Source organism: Equus quagga, chromosome 7 (genome assembly GCF_021613505.1).
Source record: "Equus quagga isolate Etosha38 chromosome 7, UCLA_HA_Equagga_1.0, whole genome shotgun sequence".
NCBI lineage: Eukaryota > Metazoa > Chordata > Mammalia > Perissodactyla > Equidae > Equus > Equus quagga.
The window spans coordinates 55,668,908-55,696,385 of NC_060273.1; the positions used below are offsets into that span (position 1 = coordinate 55,668,908).

Below are 27,478 nucleotides of genomic sequence, written 5' to 3' on the forward strand. Positions count from 1 at the left end.
AATATCAGTTGCATTTCTACACACTAACTACAAACTATTTGAAAAGGAAATTAAGAAAACAGTCTCGGGTACAATAGCATAAAAAAGAATAAAATACTTAGGAATGATCTTAGCCAAGGAGGTGAAAGACTTATACACTGAAAACTAAAAAATTTTGATGAAAGACATTAAAGACACAAATAAATGGCAGGATATCTCATGTTCATGGGCTGGAAGACTTACTATTGTTAAAATGTGCTTACTACCCAAAGCCATCTACAGATTCAGTACAATCCTTTTCAAAAACCCAAATGACAATTTTCACAGAAATAGAAAAAACAATCCTAAAATTCATATGGAACCACAAAGCACACCAAATAGCCAAAGAAATCTTGAAAAAGAAGAACAAAGCTGGAGGCATCACACTTCCTGATTTCAAAATATATTACAAATTTAAAGCAAATAGAACTGGTATAAAGATAGACACATAGACCAATAGGATAGAACAGAGAGACTAGAAATAAACCCACGTAAATATAGCCAAGTGATCTTTGACAAGGGTGCCAAGAATACACAATGGAGAAAGAATAGTTTCTTGGAAAAATGCTGTTGGGTGAACTGGACAGCCACACATAAAAGAATGAAATTGAACCCTTATCTTACACCCTGCACAAAAATTAACTCAAAATGGATTAAAGATTTAAATATGAGATCTGAAACTGTCAAACTACTAGAAGAACACATGGGGGAAAACTTCAAGATGGCAGTTTTGGCAATTACTTCTTGGATATGATACCAAAAGCACAGGCAAAGTAATAGATTAGTGGGATGATATAAAACTAAAAAGCTACTGCAGAACAAAGGAACTATCAAAAGAGTGAAAAAGCAACCTATGGAATGGGAGAGACTATTTGCTAATCACATATCTGATAACCGGTGATGTCCAAAATATATAAAGAACTTCCACAGCTCAACAACAATAAAAAAACAGGTAAATCCATGAAAAAATAGGCAAAGGAATTGGGAGTCATCTTTGATGTCTTTCTTTCACATGCTTCTCAGTCAATACATCTGGAAATACTACCTCTACCGTCAAAGTGTATTGAGAATCAGACCATTTCTCTCTACCTCCATTGGTCCTAGACACTGTCATCTCTTGTCTTGGTTACTGTAATAGCCTCTTCATGGTCTCCCCACTCTTGCCTCTTTCACTCTATTCTAAACACAACAGCCAGAGTGATATTTTCAAATGGCAAGACAGATCATGTCACTGGTATGATATCTACATGGATATCCATTTCCCTCGGAATCAAGACCACGGTTTTAAATTATCTGTGATTCCCTACATGATCTGACTCCGCTTTTATCTCTATGTCTTCATGTCCTACTCTTCCTCCCAATTTGCATTCTGCTGCAGTCACACTGACTTCCTTGAATACACCTGGAATATTCTTGCATTAAGTTCTTTTCACTAGTTCCTCCATCTGCCTGGGATGCCATACCCCCAGAAATCTGCATAGTTAATTTTGTTTCACAGCTAATTTTCTTGTCTCTTTAAAGTTTTTGTTTGTTCAAATATCGGCTTTTCAATGATGCCTTCGCTGACATCCCCCACCACATTTAATACTGCAAAACCACGACCACATACTCCTAACTACATTTACTCTCTACTTTTCTTTTTTCCATGCAGTTATCACTATATAGATTAGTTTTTTTCTTTCCTTCTTTCTTTCCACTTCCTTCCTCCCTTCCTTCTCTCTCTCTCTCTTTTTCTACATTCATTATTTTATTATCTGTCTCTCCAAGTAGAATTAAAGTTCCAAGAGAGTAGGGATCTTTTTTAGTTTATTCACTGATATATCCTAAGCATAATGCATAGTAGGTGCTCAATAAATATTCTGAATGCTTTAAGGGTTTTATAGTTAAATGTTGCTACTCATTACTCCTTACATTTTGACATTACCCTAGAGATCAGTTTACCAGTCATATGAGAAAGCCCATCTTATTTATTTGTGTTCCTGAGTCACTATCCCTTAATCCCCCCTTGTTTTTGTAAGATTGGCACCTGAGCTAACAATTGTTGCCAATCTTCTTTTATTTTTCTGCTTTATCTCCCCAAATCCCCCCTGTACATAGCTGTATATCCTAGTTGCAGGTCCTTCTAGTTGTGGCATGTGGGACTGACGAGCGGTGCCATGTCCGCGCCCAGGATCTGAACCGGCAAAACCCCGGACCGCGGCATCGGAGCATGCAAACTTAACCACTCCACCACAGGGCCAGCCCCCCTCCAACCCTTTTTAAATTAATTCCTTTCTCTCTTTCCCCTGTAATGGATAAACTCATCCAGTTTTGCTTCCTTTGATTGAAACAGCAGAGTCATGGAGAGAAAAGAAACAGAGAAATTTTTGGGTTGAGAGGTTATGCAGCCACATCCAAAGTAGAAGCCATAAGGAGCCCTAATGAAAATCATGTAAACAAGATTGAATACAGAACTGTTATGTGCAAGCCAGTATGTTTTCAGTTTCTTTGGAGTGTTCCTTCTCCTCTACCCAACATTTAAGGGCTCTTCAGAGTTTGCTCTTGGCCCTCTGCTCTTCTCTCTCTGCCTTTCTCCCTCTGTGAGCTCATCTATTTCCATGGATATTGTGGACCACTGTTTTCCTGTTGATTCCCAAATGGATGTCTCTGCTTCAGACCACTTCTCTAGGTTCCATTCTTTTTTTTTTTTTTTTTGAGGAATATTAGCCTGAGCTAACTACTGCCAGTCCTCCTCTTTTTGCTTGGGAAGACTGGCCCTGAGCTAACATCCGTGCCCATCTTCCTCTTCTTTATACGTGGGATGCCTACCACAGCATGGCTTGCCAAGAGATGCCATGTCCACACTCGGGATCCGAACTGGCGAACCCTAGGCCACCGAGAAGTGGAACGTGCAAACTTAACCACTGCACCACCGGGCCGGCCCCGTCTAGGTTCCGTTAATAATGGCACAATTACCCACATTACCTTTATACTTTGATGTCTTATGTTACTCAACAATGTACAAAATAAAACTCTTGGTCAGCCCTCAAATCTTGTCCTCTCCAAGTATTCCCCATCTTAGTACTTAGGAATCCACTCAATTGCTAAAGTCAGGAATCCTTGATAGCTCTTTTTCATCAGCATCTACATTCAAGCCATTGTCAAGTTCTGTATATTCTATCTCCAAAATGCATCTCAAATTACTTACTTCTCTACTTTAGAGAAGGATACACCATTTCCCCTAAGTTGCAAGAGAAATAGTTAAATAAAATGCTAAAGAATTGAAAGGAGTGGAAGTTCATATATAGATAAAGAGACTGGAATGGCTTTCATTGGGGACTTGGCATGATAAATGATTCTTTGATGATGGATGGAAATGTGATGGATGGGTGGGTTTGGGAATAACAATGAGAACAAAGAGTACAGGATGAACAAAGACACAGAGAAGGAATGAGTATGCTCTGAAAAAAATAAGTAGCCCAACTGGGCTGGAGCGAAAAATAGAGAAGAAGTGGGAGCAAGGGCTAAAAACATAAAATTGGACTATATTGTGGAGGGCCTGAAATACCACAGAGGGACAGATTAAGTTGATTTGTATACTTCCTGCCTTCCCAATGTGCCTTGTTGTTCGTAGCCATAAATGTGTATCAGCGGAAGTGGAAGACAGCCTGTATTCTCTTAATTGTTGTGCATTTCACTAGGGTCTTTTCCATTCTGAATGTACAAGGGGATGCCCTAGAATATAGAACTTTTTCTACTCTTTTTTTTCTATAACATCAATTATTAAGCAACACTATATTAGCAGAACCATATGCTTATTATAATAGTAATTGCCTCCACATGATTATTTTCAGAGTATTTCTTTATGTACTGAGATATTTATCTTGCATGCAGAACTACCTATTTTGTGAAAATACCAATAGCTGGGATACCACTGTGTTCGTTATTACGATCCTCATTGAATCAAAGGCACCATGGATGGAGGAAGTTTTAAGAATATTTAATACATCATTTACTTGATTCTGTCTCCTCAAGGTGCCTTGCAGATTGTCCCAGCAGATGTGAATTTCCTTTCATCATGTGGCGTGCAATTCTATCCTTGGTTTGTTATCAATTAACAATCTGAAATAAAGTCTTGCATTGTGAACAACAGCTGAAATACTTAATAGGGAAAAAAATTCCCTACCCTACTCAGAGCTAGCTATTCTTCTTTGGTTAATGCTATCATTCTAAATGGTTTTTAAGCTTTCAAGTCTGATGGGTTAAATGGATTTTCGAGATCTGCAGATCAAGATTGCATATACATATAGTGTTCCATCCTATAGAAAATAAGTTGCATAATTTTGAGAATGTAGAGAAGTGATTTTCACACCTGTAAATGAACATTTTAAACCATCTGTATAGAAAATAAAGTACAACAGGACTTATTCTCGGATCACTGCAGGCACTGTAAAAAGTTAATACAAACTAAACAATGAAAAGAATCATTTCAACATCTTATCTGGAGAAGAAATAAAAGCATAAAGTAAGAACTATAAATAGACAATAAATACATGGAGAGTTGCTCAGCCTCACTCACATCCAAATAAATGAAAACAAGAATAAAAATATTTTTTATAAAGTAATAGGATAAATAACAAAAATTTTAAGATCACTTCCAGTGACTCCTGAGCACCAGTGTGTGTGCCAGGTCACTCTCACACGGGGCTGGTGCAAGCGTAAACTTTCTTATGAGGAAACTGGTTGAAAAGGATTACAACTTTGCATAACCATGTATGTCTAAATCTTCCAGGAATTTATCATAAGAAAAGAATTAGGGATGTGCACAGGAATTTAGCTGCAAGGATTTTATTCATCATATTGTTCTTCACTGCTTCTAAAATAAAAATAAGTTAAATGTCCTATGAAGGGAAATCGAGGAAATGTCTTATGCTAAAGGAGTGCTATGCACCTGTTAACTTTTGCAGAAAATATTTAATGCCATGGGATAATGTTTATAATATATTGACTGAAAAAATAAGGTTACATAGGGCATGCAAACCGTGATGCCAAGTCTGTAAAAATATTAATATCACACAAACATATTTTCATATATCTTAGACATAGTTGCATACTTCTATTACATATTTTACACATAGACATTCATATATAGTACAGATATATTAATAAATGCTAACTAGTATATATTAATATATAATATATATCTTACTGTGGACATCATAAAAAATTGGCAATAAAAAATTGGTCTTCTTCAGCAAATATTCGTCCTAAAGTGAAAAACTGGTAAGACCAGGATTCTGTTTTATTTTGGGAATCCGGATGGCTAGGAGTCTTTAGAAAGCAATGAAGAGGACACCACTTTGTATCAATCAAAGCCTATGGGATATAAATAAATATGTTTACTCTTATTAAATAAAGAAGACTGAAAGTACCAAAACTTAAAACTCATCTTAAAAAGCAAGGAAAACAACAAAATGTACTCTAAAAGTTAAAATGGGAGAATTAAAAAATAAAGGATGAACTTAATGAAAAAGAAACATTAGAGTTAATAATAAAGACAAGTATAAAGCTTGAAAGAAAAATAAATATGTCCTTTTCAAGTCTGATTTTTTTAAAAATATGAGAGATAAAAATATAAAAGATTAGGGAGGCCAGCCCTGTGGCCGAGTGGTTAAGTTCAAGTGCTCCGCTTTGGCAGCCCAGGGTTTCACCAGTTCGGGTCCTGACGTGGACATTCCATGGTTCATCAGGCCATGCTGAGGCGGCATCCCACATAGCACAACCAGGAGGACCTACAACTAGAATGTACAACTGTGTACGGGGGGACTTCAGGGAGAAGAAGAAGAAAAAGAAAATAATAAGATTGGTAACAGATGCTAGCTCAGGTGCCAGTCTTTAAAAAAATCAATAAATAAAAGATTAGGGATGAGAAGGGAGACATAACTACAGTTATAAGATAACTTATAATAAATTGCATGAGACAATGACTCCAGAAGAAGCAATAAGGCTAGAGAAATAGAAATAATCTTCAAGAAACTGTTAATCAACCCGGAATAGTTCACCTACAACACACTAACTGTTCCTTTAAAAATAATACTATGACTTGCTTTCCTTGTACATAGCAATATTTGATGCTATTTTGTTATTTAATCATTTGATTAAGTAGTATAAACACTGGAGTCTAGCTGTTGTAATACTGTGTTGTACGTGTAAACATAATAGATTACTCTGTAAGGAACATTCTCTGTACTCCGTGAGCTTCAAATTAGGTGCTTTCTAAATTTTAATATCTTAATTACAAGTATTCAGCATTCATTCATATACTAGTCAGGGGTTAATTTCTCCTACTGAAATGCCAAGGAGCAGGAATCTCCATTGTTAGGGATTTCTTGGGTCCTCTTACTTGAATTACTGCTTCTTTCTCTGATATCACTGCATCTAACCTTGTTACTTTCCTGTCCAAACACTTGCATGTGTGTATGTGTGCTTTAATCTGATGCTTCCTAAAACATAACAGTCCCTGCTCAGATAAACTTTCAGTAATTCTGTAACGTCTTCTTGGTCAGACCTTAATTCCCTAGGGTGAAACTCAAAGCTCTTGGTCATGTGGTTCCTATACATCTTTTGATATATTTTTATGGCTGTCCAATAAAATCACTATGTTTCTGTTTGTCTGACTAGAGTTGGAATTTTTTTAAAGAGAATATTCCTGAAAAAGATCATCATCATCTTTGCACCACCTCCCCATTCTCCAGCCACCATACACATTGGTTTTTCTTCATTTGGAATATCCATCATCTCATTTCCACTCATATAAACTCTAGCCCTCATTCACAACCCGATTAAAACTCCACCTCCTCAAAGCTGCAGCTACTATACCAGTCTGCTGACATACGTACCGTTTATTTTCTTACTTCCCTATTGAGAATAGACAGGAATTTCTCTGTAAGTGTACAGGGGTGTTGCTTTCTTCAAAAAAAGAAAAGTAAATATTCTTATCCCTCCATGTAAGAAGTGAAAGTTGACACAGAGAATTGAGAGAAGAAAATAGAAATTGCATCAAAAATAGTAAGGTATGATCAGCACAGACAGCTATGAACAATAAGGAAGACATTCTAATAGGTTGCCACAAGATAATAGATTATCCAAATATTCCAAGGAGAGACTGGCTGCTTAGATCTCATCTCTGGGGAAATAAAATGTCTAAAACAATAGTCATTTAACATTTTGTCATATAGCTATATTAATACAAAATTTTGGACACATCCAATGTATATATTTCTGCATTTATGTAATCTATCATATATACGTGTGTTTATACATATACTAATGTATTACATGCATTATGAAACATACTCAAAAATAGAAATTTTAAAGGATAAGTGAACAGAAAAGTAGATATAAATAGAAATTTTAATTTTTTCCTACACGCCAGTGAATCATGATGCTCAAATCACATTTTGGAAACGTGATCCCACTAATTTTAACAAGAAGATAGAATGAAATAATAAAGAAATTAGCTCATTGATGGGGTGATTGGGCCTTGCTGGATACAGGGTGGGGAGGTAAAGTCCTGGGGGTAGAGATCAAGGCTGGGGAGGGCAGAGGGACACAGGAGAATATATTCTACACTGCAAAGTAATCAGCTTCCTCACCAAATCAGATACTACAAAATGTCCAGGTACCCATGCTGGCGTATTCATATACGGCCTTCATTACCATATCCCTGGAATTTGATCAATTTCTATTTCTTGATGTCTATCTCTCTCAATAATACCCTCCTCCCGACTGAACTACCATGCACACACAACACAGACACACATGTACAAAGAGATGCACACAATGGCTTTGAATAACGCTGAGCACCCAGCAGCCACTCATCAAATCTTCTCAGAAATAAAATAACAAGGATCAGCCAAATTATCTCCTCATCCAAGATTACTTAACTGCTCTTCGTCGATGCTAAATAAAACAGAACATCACATATGTGTGTATGAAAATATGCATATTTAACCAATGTGCATTACCTTCCAAATACCAATTTTCTTTTTCTTGTTTTAAAATTCATTTCAAAGACCCCTTTGGATCAGTGAATATGTGATGGTGTATTTCTTGCATAAAATGCACTACAAAGAAATATTTCCCAAACCTCCTCTTGTGCCTAGCTTTCTCCATGTAAGTTTTTATGTTTAACACAAGCAGAATATTGCTCTAGTGTCAATCGTTTTTATTCTCCTCAGGCCAGTATAAACCTCCATGAATGGAGGTTCCAAAGAATGCCAACTCAAACATTTCAGCCCCTTCCATTAGTAAACATGCTTGTATTTCAATTATTTTTTCTCCTTCACAAATATCTTTAGGATGCTAAGACAACTGGGAGTATATTGCGCTGTGAATGAAAGCCATCCCTGAATAATACTTGGGTATCCTGCTTACTCACTTGCAGAGGAACATTTCTTAGTTTGGAGCACTGTTTCTGACTCTCACTTGTTCCCAGTTCAGCATTATCCAACACTGCTCCAAGTCTTTCTCTCTTGGGGTGCTGGAGGTCTGTGTATATCACTGCGTTTTTCCCTTCCAGCCTTCACTTTATTGTCTTCCACTTCATTGTAACAGACTCCATAAACCACTTGCCCGATCAAAACTGAACATAATTAGTACAAAGTCATTTTCCTCCTCTTTAAATGGCTTCCTCCCGAAAAGCCCTGGGGTTTTCCTCAATCAGCTGAAGTAGCTAAAGTTTTTAAAGTAGGTTTTCCCTCCATCTATTTCTTAAAACTCCACCTAGATCCTTTTACATTAAAGTAGCTTGAAGCACATGCATTAAAATCAAAGATTCTGACTTTAATTTTCCAGTACTTCAGGGCATCTACTTCAGAAGATGGGGAGGGCATATCGCCCATTTACCATCCCCTTCCACACACACACAATTACATTATTAATTTCCAAATTAAACCGATTTTCCTTTGATTTAATTTTACCTGAACATCTTAACACCATTTTAGAAATTTAGTATAGAAAAATTAAACCCATTTTACAGATGAGTCAAACTTACAAAAAAGCGGGAACATCACCACACTAAACACATGTTAAATTAAGCCAAAATTGCTGGTTTCCAGCTTTCTTTCTACCATTTTTATTATCTCTGGTTTCCCTAAAGTTTGCACATAGGTGAAGATGGGTAAGTGGAGTGCTTATGAAGGCTAAGCCAGACCTTAAATAAGAGGAACAGAATGGAGAGAGGGCAGGTGAACCAGAAGACATGGACCCATCTAGAACTGCTATGGTTATTGCTACTATCTCGGTTTGTCCAGAGGGAAACGTGGACAAGTGCTACTGGGCCTTGTATATTTTGAGAGAAACCAAAAGTAAAGATTTCTAATAAGACATTTCCCACTTTTAAAATGTTCGTTAGTAATGTAAAACTTTTTAAACACTACTCGGACCAAATAAAACAGCTCACGGACTACAGTTCCTAACCTCTGTTGCTAATAACTCTTCTGTGAATCTCCTATCTCCGCCTTTCACTCCTTTAACATTCCTCAAATGAGTTTTGGGAAACCAGGAAGGACAATTTCCCAGGCAGTCCTTTTAGCTAGCACTAAATACTACTCAACATTAAATCACAAGTAACAATTTTACCTTTAAGCATAAGCATTTCCACATAATACCCATGTATCTGCAATTTTTATCCGGTTTACAAATCTAGTACTTGCAATTTTCTCCTTCCACTCGCTGTATCCCAGGCTCAGAATGAGTAATTGAAGCATCTCATTACTTCTCATATGCAAGTGTCAAACCCTTTTTAGTTTGATATTATTTTCTGTGCATGTTCATCCTGATTCAGTTGTCTGTAGAAAATTTATACTATCAACTTTCTGAGCTTTAATTCATTTTATTTATGGCCTTAATACTTGATTACATCTCACCTCAAAATTTAATTTAATTTGATCCTTGACAAACAACAACTAACCTAAAAAGTGACTAAACAATAAGCAAAAAAGTTCAGAGTTTTCTGACTGAAGAAGGCTCCCATTCGTGAGCTGGCAAAAACATTTCGCCTCTCACGCGTTTCCTGCCTTTGCTACTTAACTGAAGTGAAAGTACAGAAACCAGGAACACAGCAGCTTAAAACCAAATGATTATCCACCAAGCCCAATGTCTCCCCCAGGGCCCGGAGATTACACGTGTAATGATCAGGCTGCCCTTGCCAAAAGTAAGGCTTAGCGCTTCATTTTATTTATTGTATTTATTGAATGGAGCTATCGCTTGATTGCCCCGGGGAGCATTAACAAACATGAAAGAAACCACCGAAGGAGAGAAAGAAATATATAAATAACGAAGAACCGTGCCACTAAAGTTTATAATCTGGAACATGCAGTACTAAAATCAGGCACATACTCTTACATTCCTTCATGTTCTCCGTTCTACTTTAAAGTAATCTAAGCTTTGCTTAATTTGCCAAACATCTCAACCTCTAGAGTCTTATACAGGTCTGTCTGCAAAACAGCAGTCCTTTCCCTTCTTGGTTACAAGCCATGTGACAATGTGATGTTCCTAAATTTTGCCTCTAGTTTGATATTATCAGCTGCATCTCAGCATTGTGACAGTCATATATGTAAGACTCTCATTAACAAACTCTTGGTAAATTAAGAGCATATGAACTCTAATATGGCAAATTCTAGGGAATTGAACCACAATTATTAAAATCAAGTCATCCTTTCATTTAGGAATAGACGAGACCGAAAACCTGTGACATTTTCTTCTCATGTCTTTTATTTTTTTCAATCCGTGAAAACTCATTTCACATTCTTCTTTATAAATGCTGCTCTTTCAAACTTGCAAGTATAAAAACATAATTCTTGGAAAACAAAACTTGAAAAAATTGTCATCAAAATGGCTTTAAGGTTTGTTTTATTTTCTTTCATGTTTTTTATTTTGTGTTTAAGGCCTTGAGACAGTATTTTCTTTAGGTTTCATGGAAGTTTTTGCTGCAAAATTTGGCTGGAAAAAAATCATCCCCATATCCATGTCAAAGTACAGTCAAATAATAGTGTGTGATTTTTGTTGCTACCACTTTCACTATCCTCATTCCCAACTTTAAGAACAAGATTATGAGCCCTTAACTGTAATTGTAAGGTTTTATATCTGTTCCAGGCATTCTCTGTAATTTTTATATATGGGATGGGGGAGAAGAAAGGAGTAAAGTGGAGTATAAAACATAAAATAAATTTAAGAATGTGTAAGAGTAATAGAGGGGGGCAAATATAGAAACCCACTAGCAGAGCTTGGATGTGTTTACTTACAGGGCATTCTAATGTAACACTTACTGAGGAGTCACTTTTTGAAGAGAAAGGGAGAAGACTTAAGAAAGTCACCTCACATGACAAATGGATGCCACGTGGTTGGTGGTAACAACCTACAGACATTGTCCCTGGTCCTAAGGAAAATCCTTTCTCCCCTCAGAGTTCATGCCTCATGTCTCAATTAACATGCAGTCTGTACCCGGTGTGTTCAAGCCCTCCGGAGGAGACAGGAACACTGCAGACCTCTGCCAAGAGGACTCACAATCTAATAGAATCTGTGTTCCACAAATATACTTTACACAAATCCATTATGCGCCGAGCGCCAGCTTGTTTTATAAATGCATTTTGCGAAATGCAATGGAATTAACCCGACATTTATATTTTCAACCTCAAAGTACATTATGAGAATTATAAATTTCCCAATTGACAAGAGATGAAAATGAACATTGTCCTTATTTACGTTGGGTGGAAACAGAGAGGGGAAGGGAAAGATAATTTTCTTAAAGCTTTAACCAAAGCCAGATTTCGTTTTCTGTAATTTCTGGCTCCCTATCCTACAGCCAAGCTTATTTTTTTTGTCTTTTTTCTTTCTGGATTTCCAATAAAATAACTGAAACTGGAATTATGCTGGGGAAAAAGAAGGAAAACTCAAGGATATTTTTAAGTCCCCAAGGTGAAGAAATCGCCTAAGGGAGTCAAGAGTACTTAGACCAGATTTTTTACAGCGTATGCTGTTCTGCATTTTTAAGGAGGCAATTAGTTATTTTTGGGTATTAGTGACTGCCTCATTTTCTCCATAACTCAGATGATACAAAGGGTTTGAGAAAGGACACACTTTAAGTGGGACATTTATTACCCAAAAAAGGAATAATTCTAATTTAAAGTCACTGGGAAAGCCCTTTCTATAGATGCAGTCAAATTCCACAGCAGCAAAGACTTGGCCTAGTTGTTCTCAACTCTCACTGCCATTTCTAACCAAGCCATCACTAACTTAAAGATAAAGACCCTGATGAAATAACCTCAACCTGAGTGTTTTATCTATTTAAAGCAAGCCAAGCCAGCACAATGTTAATTTTGTGGCTATACAGCAAGTGTAAGACACAGAGCTGTGAGCAGTGATAACTCTGAAGTGTCTACACACACACACACACACACACACACACGAGAAGAAGACATTTATCTGCGTGTTCAGTGTGAAGGGACTTTCAAGTTACTAGTAGGTCATTTTTGTCACAGCAGCATACAGAAAGAACTGCTGGCAGTCAGGGATTTTATTACACGAGTCTGAAGGTTGGATACATGTTTCACACTATAGAAAGAGAAGTTGGTTTTTGAGATCTGTCTTCACTTTAACTATAGTTCGCAGAACCACACTAGGAATTTTTATAAGGGTGATTTTAAAATCTTTCACTGTGAAAATCTATGTACCCCAAGATCCCACCACTAAAATGAAATAAAAATATATGGCATCCAAAGAAAAGATTCATTTTATGACCACACATCCTTAAAATCTAAAATGGAATTGGAGAGCTCCTTTCTCAAAGTACAGATTCTTGTTACTTCCTCTTCAGGAGAGGCATACCTGAAAGGTTATTGATTTGGCTCTGAAGGGTAGAGTGTTCATTACGGAGGAAGCCATTCTGGGGTACAAGTGTGAGAAATTAACGATGGCTTTGTAAGTGTCCATGCTGTGGTGTGGAACCAGTGGGGCAACTGTCAATCTATATGATAATACATCCCCAAACTTCATAGAATCGGTGATGTGAAAACGCATTGATTTTTGTGTGAGCTAAACAGAATTTGTCAAAGAGAAAGAGCAAGAAGTTTACTGAAGTTAATACCTCGGCCTGCAGAGTAGCTGCCCCTCACTTTTTATTTGCTTGATGACTTTATGACAAGATGTGTAAAATTTCTTCTTTTTATTTCTGGCCCCAAATTAAGAACAGAACATGCATTATGTACATCTTTTGAATAAGTGAAATACTGAAAAATTTAAAAAAGAGAAAAGGAAACACAATCTATCTGTACATTTTTAAACAATCATCTATCACCTAAGCTTGCACTCTGGCTTCAGTATCCCCTTCATGTTCTGCCTCACACAGGCACAAAAGAGTTGCTTAGTACTTAGTACGTTTTTCTTTATGTGATTCTGATGGCATTATAACTAGTATTACAGGAAAAAAGTTGAGGCACTGTATCTAAAGGTTTATTTCCTATCGGTACACGGGGATTTATACAGCCTCCCCCAAGGAGAACACTGTTCAAATGCGATGTTTCAAATAATACTGGAAAAAGGAGGCTAATATTCGTCTACCAAATACATCATTAATTATAAAGTTCGCCCATCCATAACAGTTCTGGGTAAATTCAAGGCAAGCATTTTTTGCTCCTGTTGCTTCACTGGAAACCTCTCCTTATAAGTTGGATTTTTAAGATGTATATAGCTTAAAAAAGAAAAGGTGTAGAATCTATACATTTGTATACATAATTCTGTATAGGTGGTTCTCATAAGACCAGTGAGAATACCAACCAGGGAAAATTTGCTAAAATAATTTGTTTAAAATGTGCCATAAGTTCTTGGATTACAAGTGATTTTATTTATTAGGCAGTCAAACTGCTTCCATTTAAATAGTATCTGACACACGTTGAAGTTGAAAAAGTGCATCAATAAATGGAGTCAATGTATGCCTTTATGAAAACGTCCAAAAGTAATTTCCTATCAAGTAAGCACCTTGATAGGATAGAGCATTGAATGTGCCAAGTGTCAGAATTTTGTTAAAGTTCGAAAGGAGTCAAGTGTAGATTTTTCCTTGAGAGTACACCTTGATTAGCTACACAAATGCAGACATAAGTAAGACACATCCCCTTGTCCCCACTGTCGAATAAATTATTTCAGAATTAGACACAAATTTAAATGCAACAAAGTGACATCTTTTAGAATACATGCGACTTACCCAGGAAATGATGTATTTTCAACATAATTTTGAGAGTAAATGATATTTAGCTATGCTTGTGCGTTCACAACGAGCTGTCCACCTGCAAATTTCTTTTCCTTTTTTTAAATGCAAGAAAATATTTAAAGCAGCTCTCGCAGAAGTTTATAACATTTTATATAAACATTCTTAACTGATCTATTTGTAAACATTTTAATGGTAATTCTCTTAGCGAACGCACAATATATTCATAGCAAACCACATCGCATTTGATGTTTTCTTCATAAATCAACGGTACCCAATGCAATTTATCTTTTAAAAAATGTTTTTGACTAAACACGGTTCTGAGTCGCTAAGAAATCCACAAATAAGCACCTTATCTCTTTAATGACTTGCTTAGGCTTCCCTATATTTACTGCTTAATGATTGGAAACATTTAATTTTCAAAGTTTCATTAAAAGCCATCTACAAAGCTGATGGATAAGCAATAGTGATTCGTGATAGAAGATGTGGGAAGCCATTAACCTACATAGGTACCAAGGAGAAAAGTAAACATAAGAGAATACTTTTTTGAAGACAAGTCTCTTCCTATTTGTCATTATTAAACTCCAGAGCATCTGCTCCAAGTTTGATCTTCAATACGGATATGAGGCATCGCCGCCTGGAAATGAAAGTCTAAGATAAGGTAGGATTCTTAAGAGATCTTCATGAAAAAAAATAACCCAGGTTGCCATTTACTGGGAAGGGGAAATCAATACAAAGACCTAGAAACTTGTGAAGAGAGGACATTTTCTAGGAATAGGTCATAGTTTATCAAGTTTCCTCTTTTGCAATGTAATTTACTTGCTAATAAGACCAACCGACTGTACCTGAAGACTGCGTTATCACAATGAGATTTTAAAATTCTCTCCTCATTTCTTGTGTGCTTGAGGTTCGCCAGTTTATTTTCCCCCAGCTCAGACTGGGTAGACAAGGTCGATTTAAAAGAAAATGAATGGTTTCATGTGCCTCTTTATTAAAAAACAAACCACCCCAAGTCCCGCATTGTGTATGCCTAGAACATTCAAAGGTATTTCAGAAGCAGGCCTACCGTTCTCCTCATCTGACTTATTTTCGTTGTCAGAATCAGTCAGGGTTAGGGCCGAGTTTTCACGACTGGACAGGCCGGAACTGCGTCTGGATTTCATCCCTCTCCCCCACAGTCTGATGGCGTGTTCTGGAGACATCCCTCCCTCTGTGTCGGAGTCGGCGTCAGACCCTGTGCTCAGAGAGTAGCCCTGGTGTAGGATCCCCATGTCGGAACAGTAGCCGCTTCGGTGCGGGGAGGGCTCACAGATTCCCAGTTCAGCAAGTGTGAAGTTAGTTCCTAGGGTGACAGCAACAGAGACCAGTTAAGATTTGTGAAATGCTTTACAAAGTTAAAATCTATTCCTACGGAAAGCAGACAGACACATTTGCCATCCAAAAAATACGCCAGATTGCCATGGTATACAGGAATGGGTCTTGGGCAAGAGTATTTAGGCCACTGGGGTAAATTTGAGAGCAAAAAAAAGTAAACATCTAAGATTAATTTCAATCCTAGGACAGAATGCTCAGATTTTATTTAAAAAAATTTTAAGCATTTATTGTTGTCTAGGTAGCACCATGTAGCTGAAAAAGCACTGCATTTATAATAAAAGCTAACATAAACCAAGGATTTACCATGCTCCAGGCATCTCTTATTTTGCAACTTTTATATTTCAAAATTTTACAACTTTATGAAGATGATAACGTTATTGTAATCATTTTGTAAATGAGGAAACTAAGGAACAGAGAATTTAAGTGACTTACCCAAGGTCACACATCTAGATTGTAGCAAAACCTGGATCTGATTCTTGAGCAGTGTGTCTTCATGTCAAAGAAGCTTAATCCTCCAATAAATGTGAGTGGTGGCCAGGAGACCTGGGTATCAGTCCTAGCTTCCCTCTGGTAAATCTGATTGTGGAAATTCTCTGACTCCTTGAGTCCCAGTTTTCTTATCTGTAAAATCTGGGTATTAATTTCTTAAATTCCTCTCAGAATCACTGAGTGTCTTATACGTGATAATATATAACTTTATTTTTTTTGGTGAAGCAGATTGGTCTTGAGCTAACATCTATTGCCAATTCTCCTCTGTTTGCTTGAGGAAGATTGTTGCTGAGCTAACATCTGTGCCAATCTTCCTCTATTTTGTATGTGGGATAACACCACATACAAAATGAGCAGTGTGTGGGTCTGTGCCCTGGACCTGAACCCATGAATCCTGGGCCGCAGAAGCTGAGTGCGCAAACTTAACCACTGCACCACCAGGCCAACCCCCAAAGTATTTTTTTTAAATGAGTATGTGTAATGTGTTACTTAAATCAGCATCCTATGGATGAAGTCAGGCCTTTTGTTTTTAAATGATATCAAACCATTCCTCTTTGTTAATACAATTTAAAACCACAGGTAGGTTTCACCAGTGGAAATGAATGTGTGTGCTTTTGGGATGTGCAGGGGTGGGCACTGAGTTTGATGGGAAGAAGAAGAGAATAGGTATTTATTGAACACAGGGAAATGTTACCATGTATCAGGCATGAGACCGGGCATCTTCTAGCCTTTATCTCATTTAAATCTCATAATAGTGCAGCAGCGTAAATGATGACCACTTTACAAAGAGGTTAAATACTGTGTCCAAGGTCACATCTGGGCACTCTACTTATTGACATATAAAACTGATTCTTTTGTCTTTAAGCCATTTATGGACAACGAAAAAACGCAACAAAGAAATGCACTTTTATGCCCAAAGTGAAGAAAACCTTATAAATAACCCCCAAGCCCTGGGTTGACTCACTCTATGCATATTGATTATAATAGGGCCATTCTCTTATCCAAAACCCTGATCTAACTTAACACTCTATGATGGTTCACATACATGATATCATTTCCCAGGCTTTATCTTAAAAGCATCAAACAACTCTTTACATTGACCTGGTGTGACTTTACTTTGTAATAGACACAGGTATTTTTATTCTGAGGTTTTACTCTCCTTTCTTCACTGCACGTTGAACCTTATTTGGCTGTGTAAATGGAATCAAACCCAATTCTGTATATAATTGTCTCTGCAGAGTGAAACCTAGTCATTGGAGAGCTAACCCAAGGAGAATTCCTGTGAGCATGGGGTGATTTCTTTCTACGTATGTGGGGAAGAGAGAAGTCCTCACTGCCATAAGCACAGATTTTTTTTTTTAGGAAGATTAGCCAATCTTTTTTTTTTTTTCTCTTCCCAAAGCCCCAGCACATAGTTGTATACCCTAGTTGTAAGTCCTTCTAGTTCTCCTATGTGGGACGCCACCACAGCATGGCCTGATGAGCAGTGTGTAGGTCTGCGCCCAGGATCCGAACTGGTGAACCCCAGGCCGCTGAAGCAGAGTGCACGAACTTAACCACTATGCCACCAGGCTGGCCCCAGCACAGTTCTAAGTCTGTTATTTATTCCCTATGCACAGCTTATCATGCTGTCTGATATTCTCTGACCAGTGTACTCTGTTCCAAGTTGCATCCTTCATAATTAGGAATTGTCTCATAATTGTACACTAAAATGTATATTTTAGTTTCAATAGTCTATAAAACTAAAGTTATTGAGCTCACGTATGTCTGATATTATGATTCTTTTCTTTCTTGTTGCTCTTCTCATTCTTAAGTAATTGGAAAAAGTCCTTTAATATTAGCATTCTCTCATCTCGTCTTTAGAGCTCATGTTCATTCTAGATAGTCATGAAATATATTGCTTCCTTTTCCTACAACAAATGAAAACAACCCAAAATAAAACACATGTTTTTATTCCACCTGTGGGAATTTTTAGCTTTATGATTCTATTTGAAATGGAAGATGTATGTATTAAGGCAACTTTTCTGATGGTTTTCCCACACCTCATTATCTGGAACTGGCTTCAAAGACCTCCTCAGGAGAAGACAAACATCTGTGTGAGGAAAGGAAGCCTCAGTTTCAGAGCATCCCAGGTGCTTTTCAATCTGGGTACGAGGAGTGATGGGCAGTCAGCCTAGGGCACGGGAAGCTGCGGAATAAATATAGTGCCCCTTCTTTGGTTATCTTCTTCCTTGGTTATCACATTTACTTGATGATAAGAAATTAAAATATTATTTTTCTGTTAAAACAAACTTGAGATCATCATGGATCAGGTAAAATTTGCATAAATTTTTTAGGTAGCCACAAATGATATAAAAGAAAAAAGCCCAGTTCAAGAGTTTCAACATCAAGCTTATAGCCCCCAAGCCGAAAATGAGCAACACTGTAAAGAAAATTGGAGGCACTGTACTGAATTCACCAGGAAAAGGTATATGAGTAAGTTCACACTGACTTATAGAAAGGCAAATTGTCCTGTACAAATAGAATTATTTCCTCAAAAATATTACCATCTAAACTCCTCATCTTCATCTTCATATAGGACCACATCTCCCTAATGCTACCTGTTCCCCACAATTCTTACTTTAGTACTTTTCTGTCCTCAACAAGTTAAAGAATAGGAACCTCATTCTAAGTACCTGAGCCAGATTCTGGACCAAGCCTTTCCCAATTTTGCTGGCTTAACGTTTGAAGCCGGAGAGCCATCTACAGAGTAGAAAGCAAAAGTTGGTCTATCATTTATTAAATCACTCAACAAATATTTATTGTTTCTAGTGCTGTGCTAGGCATTGGGGATACAACAACAGTGAGCGTTATACAAATACAGTCCATGACATTTACAGTCTAATTGGGAAAGAGACATTAAGCAAAGAATCACATAAACAAAGCACAATCTACACAGTGATAAATACTATGTAGGAAAAGGACAAGGAGCCATGAAAGGTCATCTAGCGGTCCAAGTCTTCATCTTTTCACAGCTCGCTCCCTAGCAGTTCATCTAGTGGTAGGCTCACCACGTTGAGGGACTGGGAGTTGCTCCATGAAGAAGTTACCATGCCCCCTCGAGTTGGCTCTTACCATACCCATCTTCTCAAACATTCCTCTATATGAATTTATCTCAGACAAACGTTTTTCACGTAGTTCGTCTTACACGATGAAGCCCTCATGTTATACCCTTCTGCTCAGCATGTAAATAGTATGGGGGAGTTTTAACATCATGTCAGCTTACTATTTCACACTTACTTTGCTTATTGGTAGAAGACTGATTTTGCTCTAATTCATAATGTATGGTTATACCTTTAGTAAGCTCAAAGGCAACTTTGAATGGAAGAGAGAGACTAGTCATTGTGTGATTCTCCAAGATAAGGTTTCTAGCGGAAAGCAGTCACCACTTCATTCCTTCTTTACTACTGTGCAGAAGGATAAAAAGAGGCACATTACTTCAGGATGCATGGAACACAGGTTTACCCATTATCTGCCTCCACCCTCCCTGATACCACTGATTAAAGCAGATGTGGACGATGTATCAAAGTCATTTCATCTCAGGTATGTGTTCTATGGCTGCTGCTAATAACCTGCCCAGTGTGGTCCCACTGGATTTTATCAAAGCGACTCAATATTTTCATAGAAGAATGATTACACAAAATCTATGATATTTGCATCAGGAAATTTTAGTATAATTTAAGGCATTGGGAGAGATGATTATTATCTAAAAACTTAGGTGATCAGAATAGTGAAACACAAATCTATAAAAATAATTCTCTTGATAAGCTCCTTTTGCTTTATCTTTTTCTTGACCATAACCTCAATGTATAACCCAAATCCTTTCCAAAACTTTTTAGAGAGAAATTTTGCAACAGATATCAACTGTTGTCCTTTGACCAACCAATTTTATTTGGGGACGCAATTCTAAGGAAGGATATGTCAGCACATTGTGATCATGGCTTTATTTTCTAAGTATTTAACCAACTTCTCACACTTTGAAATAACCTTTAAATAGGAGAAGCACATATGTCGCTAAGTCAGAATTATCATGTCATGGTAATACCAGGGAATACAAATAGCACTGAAAATGTCAGCGTTTGAACAGATTTTCTACTATGAGGGCAGGAAGATAAAAGTTAACTGTAGTAATGGGGGGGTACAATACGGAAAATTTTCTTATCTAAATGTTTACTATGTGAGTCCTCTGAATTTAAGAGAAGAAATTTTACAGAGAAGCAAACCTTGCTATAACATGAAAATAGTCACCAGTGATCATTTATAAAATTAACCCCCACCCACTTACTACAAGTTTCTCTTCTTATATCAACCACTATATCAATGTCTGTCATTAATTAGTCACTGACAACAGAAAGCAATATGGCGCTAATCTGAATATGGTACAGCTGAAAATCCTAGACAGTACACATAAAAACCACATAAAGAGAGTCTAGAATTTGAGAAGACGACTGATCGAGGAGAAAACAGGCCTATTAGGGTCCTGGGGCCTGAAGAAGGACATAATATTGAGTTTCCTGGGTGGTTTTTTTCCCTCATATATCCCAGACATGGTGCTAGAGAAAGCTGCAAATTGGAAATACCAATGGAAGCAGACAAAACAAGCCGAAAATAAAGTCTACTGTAATGAGGGGTCCTTCCCACCTCCACCAACATAACAGGAGGGAATCAGAGAAGACCGAGTGGTGAACCACAACTTTCATCCTCACCCACTGGTAATGAGCCTTCCCTGATTCCCGCACAAAGGTGTCCCTGGAGGCCATGAGGGGATCCTGGACTTGTATCCCCACCCAGTGGCAACAAAGCACCCCTCCCTCTCCCTGCTGGTGTCAGAGGAGGATGAATGTTAAATCTAATTTTATCACCACTGGAGGACTCATGGGGAACTGTAAGGAGGTGCCCCTCTGGCTCTGAACCAGGTTGCTATCTGCAGATTCCTAGTGGGGAGTCTGAAAATCCAACTCAGCCCAGCAGCAAAGAAGCATCTCTTCCTCTTCCACCTCATCCCTCCCTGCTGCCTTGTCAAAGAAGGCAAGCAAGGGAGCTGGACTTTCACCTCCACCAGCAGCAAGCCTCAGTGTCCCACCTTCCCCACGGGTTTGGTGTCAGAGGCCTGCTGAAACAGAAGATTTAAATAAGATCCAGAGGTTTTTAAAACATAATACTTCAAATGGCCAGGACACAAGAAGAAAACCACTCATCATACGAAGAACCCAGAAAATCTCAACTTGAATGAGGAATGATAATTATTTAAATAAAAGATTAATGAGAAGCTCTTAGGAAAATTAATGAATATATCAAATATTTTTTGCAAAATATGACCTTCTGTGATCATGCTGCAAAATGCAAATCTAAAGTTAAGGATGTAATATTGTACAGGCAGACAATTTTGCCATAAAATGGATATTACGCCCAACACAAAAATTGTTATTCTTTGTCCTTTTGAATAATTATAGCATAGTTAGAATAACAAATTGTATTAAATATAAAGTAAAATACATTCTTGATAATCAATTTTACTTTCTCAAGATAAAGTTGCAGTCAATTACTTTTACTATTTCATATGAAATACTGGTTCTTTTCTAAACATTGATTCCTTTTTTAAGTGGCCTTTTTCTAGGATCATTTATCCTAAGACAAAGAGAATCTCTTGTAAATAAACATGGGTCACTTTTCTTGAGCAAATGTTAGAGTCTACACTTTAAAGTCTAGGATGAATATCGACTCTAAATTTTTCTAACAGGTATTTAAGAAAAGGATATAAATTATAATGATATAGTTTTTTTTCATCGTAAGTGAAATAATTTGACCTGAAGCCTTAAGCTTTTGCAAAATGGAAAGTTTTCAAGAAAAATATGTCAATTATAGGTGATAAGACATAACTTTCAATTTGTTTGATTAATCAAAATATATCACAAAATGGTTACCTTATATTGAATATCCATATCTTATATTTAAATTTTGAGCAATCATATTTGTATAATTATATGTAATTTAAATAAATAAAAATATTTAAATTTAGAGCAATTATAGATAGGTATAAACTACACAAAATAATCAGTCCAAAACAATTTCCAACATTGTCTAAAACATTATTGTCTTACAAATCTAAAATCTACATATTTGTCTATGCAATAACAATTTTGAAAGCCACCAAAAGAACTACTTATGAATTCTGATGTTTTATGCTTGTGTATACTAAAATTCCTCACATAAACTCACTCTTAATGCCCTTCTAAAGTTCATCTGATTTTACACATTTAGATATTTTCCCAAATGTTGACAAAACTGTTCACAAAGAAGCCTGTGGCTTAAAACTACAGAGTAGGTGTACAAGCATTATTATTCACAAGATTTACCAAATATTTGTATTTCAAAACTGCACTTTAAGAATCACAATTTTCTTTTATGCATAGCACCTAAGGTGTTAATATTTTATTTCTAAACTTTTAGATGAATTATTTTAATCTCTATCTGAACGTCTGTTTCACAACTTTTACAATTTGTAACTAGAATCGTTTCAATGTAAAGAAACACTTTCCAAATCAACGGGGCACCGAAGACAGGGAAGATTCCAATATCTAGGTTGCTCTGTGAGCTTTATAACTTCAATAAGAAAGGTGAATGTGGCATTCTTCTCTGATATGGTGGCATTTTCACATTCCAACCTGCACAAAACCCAATTTGGAAAACCCAAAAGCAGCTACCACAGCAAAAGGTTCTGCTGAACCACTGCCAGTTCATAAATAGAAACGAAATGTCCAGGAACCTAGCTGGCTAGAGACTCTTTTCTGTTGATGAAAATTCCAACAAGATTAAAAAGCAATTCCAGTATTAAAAACGGTACCAAGCAGTTATCCTACGTAAGAGCATTACAAAGGTGTGCAGTCATCTGACCACGTCCGACTCTGCCTCTACATACGTTGTTTTTAATCAGAGGAAAATAAAAAAATAAAAGGACAATCGTGAGTGAGCTAGCTGCAGTAGTCTAGCTGTCTTATATTTGAGAACGGCTATCACATTAGCTTACGTTTACTGAGGACTTCACAATGTGGCAGGTACTGTTCTAAATGCTTTTATATAGTTTTCCAATTAATAGGACAGCAGCCCTAAAAAATAGTCACTATATAGTCTAGGATTAAAGTGGGAGTTCCAGGGTCTCTTTTAAAAATACTCATTGACAATATAGTCTTAGGATTAATTACTTCTGATGAGTCTCCATTTATTCATTTATAAAATGGGCATAAAAATAGCAGCCACCTTCACAGGGTTGTTGTGAGCACTGAATTAAACAAGGCAGCTAAAAATGCTTAGAACGTTGCCTGCCACTGAGTAACCACACAACAGATACAGCTATTACCATGATCATCAGTTTACAGATGAAAAAACTTGCTTTATTATTTTTTTGTTATAGGATTATTAACTCTTTCTATTTTTTCTTGAGTTGATTTTGAAAGTTTTGGAACAATAAATTTTCTAGGAATATGCCCATTTCATCTATGTTTTAAATGGATTAGCAGGAAGTTAGTAAGTGTTCCTGAGTCCTTTTCAATTTCTGCTAGTAGTATGCTGTCTTTATTTTCATTCCTGACGTTATTTATTTGTGCCTTCTTTCTTTTACTGGATTAGTTTTGCCAGTAATTGTTTTTGTCTTTCAAAAAATAAATTTTTGCTTCTCTGATTCTATCTACTACCTGTATATGCTGTTTAGTTTATTAATTTCTACCGTTCTCTATACAAATTATCCCTTTCTCCTCCTTTCTTTGAGTTCATTCAGTTGTTCTTGTCCATATCTTTAAAATTTGATTCTTCATGTCATTTGTGTTCAGCCATTCCATTCTCTTTTTTATTATAAGCATTTCAGGCTATACATTTCTCTCTAAGGACCACTTTCACTGCATCTCACAAGTTTTCATCCATAGCATTTTCACTATTGTTTAGATCTAAATATTTTCATATTTCTATTGAACCTATTTATTGTTTCCAAATGTATTGGTATATTTTGTATATATTTCTCTTTTGACTTCTAATTTAATTGTATTTGGCCAGAGAGCATAATTTTTATGTTACTAAATCTTCGAACAATTTTGAAATTGTTTAAATCTTTGAAAAAATTTCCAATTGTTTTATAACCTGATAAATTTTGTAAAGCATTTCATGTGTATTTGAGAAGAACACATGTTCTCTAATTATTGAGTACAAGATCCTATATGCATTAATTAAATGAAATTATTAATCCTTTGTTCAATTCTTCTACATGGTACTAGTTTGCTGTTTGTCTTATGAGTAATTGAAGTATATATGATGAAATTTCCTACTAGGATGGGTGTTTCTCCCCATAGGTTTATTAATATTCGCTTTATGACTATTTAAGACCATATTATAGGTATATACAGGTTTAGAATTATTATAGCTTTCTAATTAATTGAACATTGTCTCATCAATATGTAGTGACTCTATCTGTAATAAATATTTTTGAGATAATATCTGTTTTTTAATATTAATTATATTTTACAAGGGATTTTTCCCTTTCATCTAAATTGTCATAGTTTATGACAATAGCTTTGAATATGCGTAGGATCTATAACAATACCCCTTCCTTCACTCCTGATTTGGGGTATTTGTGTATTCTCTCTTTTTTTCTTGATCAGTCTTGCCAGAGTTGTGTCAATTTTATCAGTTTTTTCAATGAACCTGCTTTTGTCTTTCATATTTTCCTTTATTGTTTATTTTATATTTGTCTATTTTTTGCTCTTCTCTTGATTGTTTATTTATCCCTACTTACTTTGGATTTCACTTGCTCATTATCTTCCGGGTTCTTGAGGTAGAAATGTAGATCACTGACTTAAAAACAATCTTTCTTTATTTCACACCTATAATCTTTACCTCTTTAGATGAATCTCACAAATTTGGACATGTTGTCCATTCATTGTCATCCAGTTCCAAATATTTTTTAATTTCCCTTATACTTCTTTGAAGCGTGGGTTACTTAGATGGGTGTAATTTTATTTCCACATATCTGGGACTTGTCTAGATTTTTTATTGTTATTGATTTCTCACTTAAGTACTTGATAGACAGAGAACAAACTCTCTAGGATTTCTTCTTGAAATTCAATGAGACTTACCTGGTAGCCCAGAATATATGTTGCTGAATGTTCCACTGACAAATAGAGTGTATTTGAAAGTTGTATGCAGTGCTCTATAAATGTCGGTTAGGTCAAGATGATTAGGAGTGCTGTTCTCTGTACTTTTACTGACATTGTTTGGTCTAGTTCTATCAGTAACTAGGGAAAGGTTAAATCTGTACCTAATTATGGGGTTTTTTCTTTCTCCCTTTACTTTCGTCAATTTTTCTCCTCCTCTTCCTTCTCCACCTTCCTCTTCTTCTTCTTGAAACTATTAGACATACACACTTTCATATCTCCAGGGTGAATTGGCTTTTATATCAATTTCAAATATCCATCTTTTTCTCTGGTAATACTCCTGATCTTGAAGTCTATTTTGCCTGATGGAGAATAGTCAAGCCAGCTTTCTCACATTTATTGTGAACAGTAAGCATATTATATGTCTATTTCTGTTCCTTTACTTTCAACTTTTCTGTGTCTTTGTATTTAAAACATGTTTCTTGTAGACAGTATATATTCGGAACTTGCTATTTAAGTAATCTGATTATCTTTTCCTTTTAATTATTGTGATAGTCCATTTATATTAATGTGATTACTGAGATGGCTGGAGTTAGGCTCACCATTTTGCTGTGTCTCCCCTACTTGTCTCTTTTTTGTTGTTCCTCTCTGTATTTCCTTTACTACCTTCACTTGGGTTAATAAACTTTTAAAAATTTCATTTTATTTTTTCTATTGGCTTTTTAGCTCTCTCTTCACATAATTTTTTTTGTGGTTGCTCTAGGGATTACAATATGTATGTTATATCAGTCTCTTTAGAATTCTAATTTTACTTGATAGCTGCTGTGCCTCCAATTTTTGTGAATTCATGGCTTCTTTATTCTAACAATTTCTGAACCATTGCCTCTTTAAAATTTACTCACTTCCATTCTTTTTATCCTCTTCACTAATTAAACTAAGTACCATCCTTCTTCTCTCTAAATGTCTCTATTATATTTTTAGTCTCTTTTCCCTTTGTGCTGTCTCTTGCTAATTTTTCCTGGTTACTTTTCCAGTTGACTAATTTTCTCTTTAATTGTGCCTGATCTGATATTTACTGAATGCAATAAACTTTTTGATTTCAACAATTATCGATTTCATTTCTAAAATTTGTACAGCTTTTTAAGCGTTTCTGTTCAGTTTTTCTATTATAGTCTTACTTGCTAATTTGCATATTATGCATAGTTAAAAGTATGTATCTGACAAATTCTAATGTTTTAGGACATTAAAGATCAAAATCGTTGTTCTTTGATTTGCTTTCCCTTAATTATGAGAGTTTGTTTTCTTATGTACTTAATTATATTTAATTTTAGCTGACTTTTGGTTTATTTTAATTTTTGAAAATCACAAGAGCGTAAATTGAGGATTCTTGCTTCCTGAAAGATTGTTTTTGCTTCTGTCCAGGCCATGTGATACTGTTAATCACATATCTCTTTTCAAATTTATGCTTAATGCCGGAATTTCAGTTCCGTGTCCCCCTTCTTGCTTCAAGCCCAAGGTCCAATCTCCCAGTTGCAGTTCTGATAGTAGCCCTTGCTCTCAATGAGCTTGCAATTCAGTCTTCAGATTTCTGACTTTAGCTCATTTTTAATTCTTATTTTGTCTTAGCTGCTGAGAGATTTCTCTTACTGTGACTATATCGTGGTTGTTTTGGTCAAACTATTTAATATATCAATGTTCCAATTCTCTCGCCTGTGAAATGGAGGAAATTACAGCAGTGCTTGCCTCATATGGTCATTGTGTCAATGCATATATATAAAATATATTTAGAATATTTCAGAACAAAGTAAGAAGTCAATAGATACTAGCCAGGATTATCAATATTATTATTATTATGTTACTAGTAAGTGTAAAACTAGAAAATGATGGGCATGATTCCATTTTCAATTTTTTTCTACTCCCATACAGATGAAATATGTTTTCCAGTTAAGCTGCATATATTTAGGTATATTTAATGTTTATTCCATTAAGTAACGTAATATCCTACTTTCTTAAAGCATAAAGAATCTTTGATATGTCAGTAGAGAAGCTACCGACATTAACTGAAATTTTGACAAAGGCATATGATATTTGCATTCTTAGCACTCCTGAAGGTCCCTGTCTCCATCATGCACTTGATGTTTTGAAAACATTTTGACTTTCCCATCACTGAAGGATT

The 27,478-nt window shown here is 36.1% G+C and overlaps 1 protein-coding gene across 2 annotated transcripts in view; it reads right to left on the bottom strand.

The window, feature by feature from the left end:
* Positions 1-27,478, bottom strand: part of TENM2 (teneurin transmembrane protein 2) — a 1,159,540-nt gene that overhangs the window by 795,056 nt on the left and 337,006 nt on the right. For both annotated transcript variants that reach the window (XM_046666360.1, XM_046666359.1), the window contains exon 4: positions 15,327-15,602. In XM_046666360.1, coding sequence (XP_046522316.1) covers positions 15,327-15,602 — 276 coding nt within the window. The remainder of the gene's footprint in view (positions 1-15,326; positions 15,603-27,478) is intronic.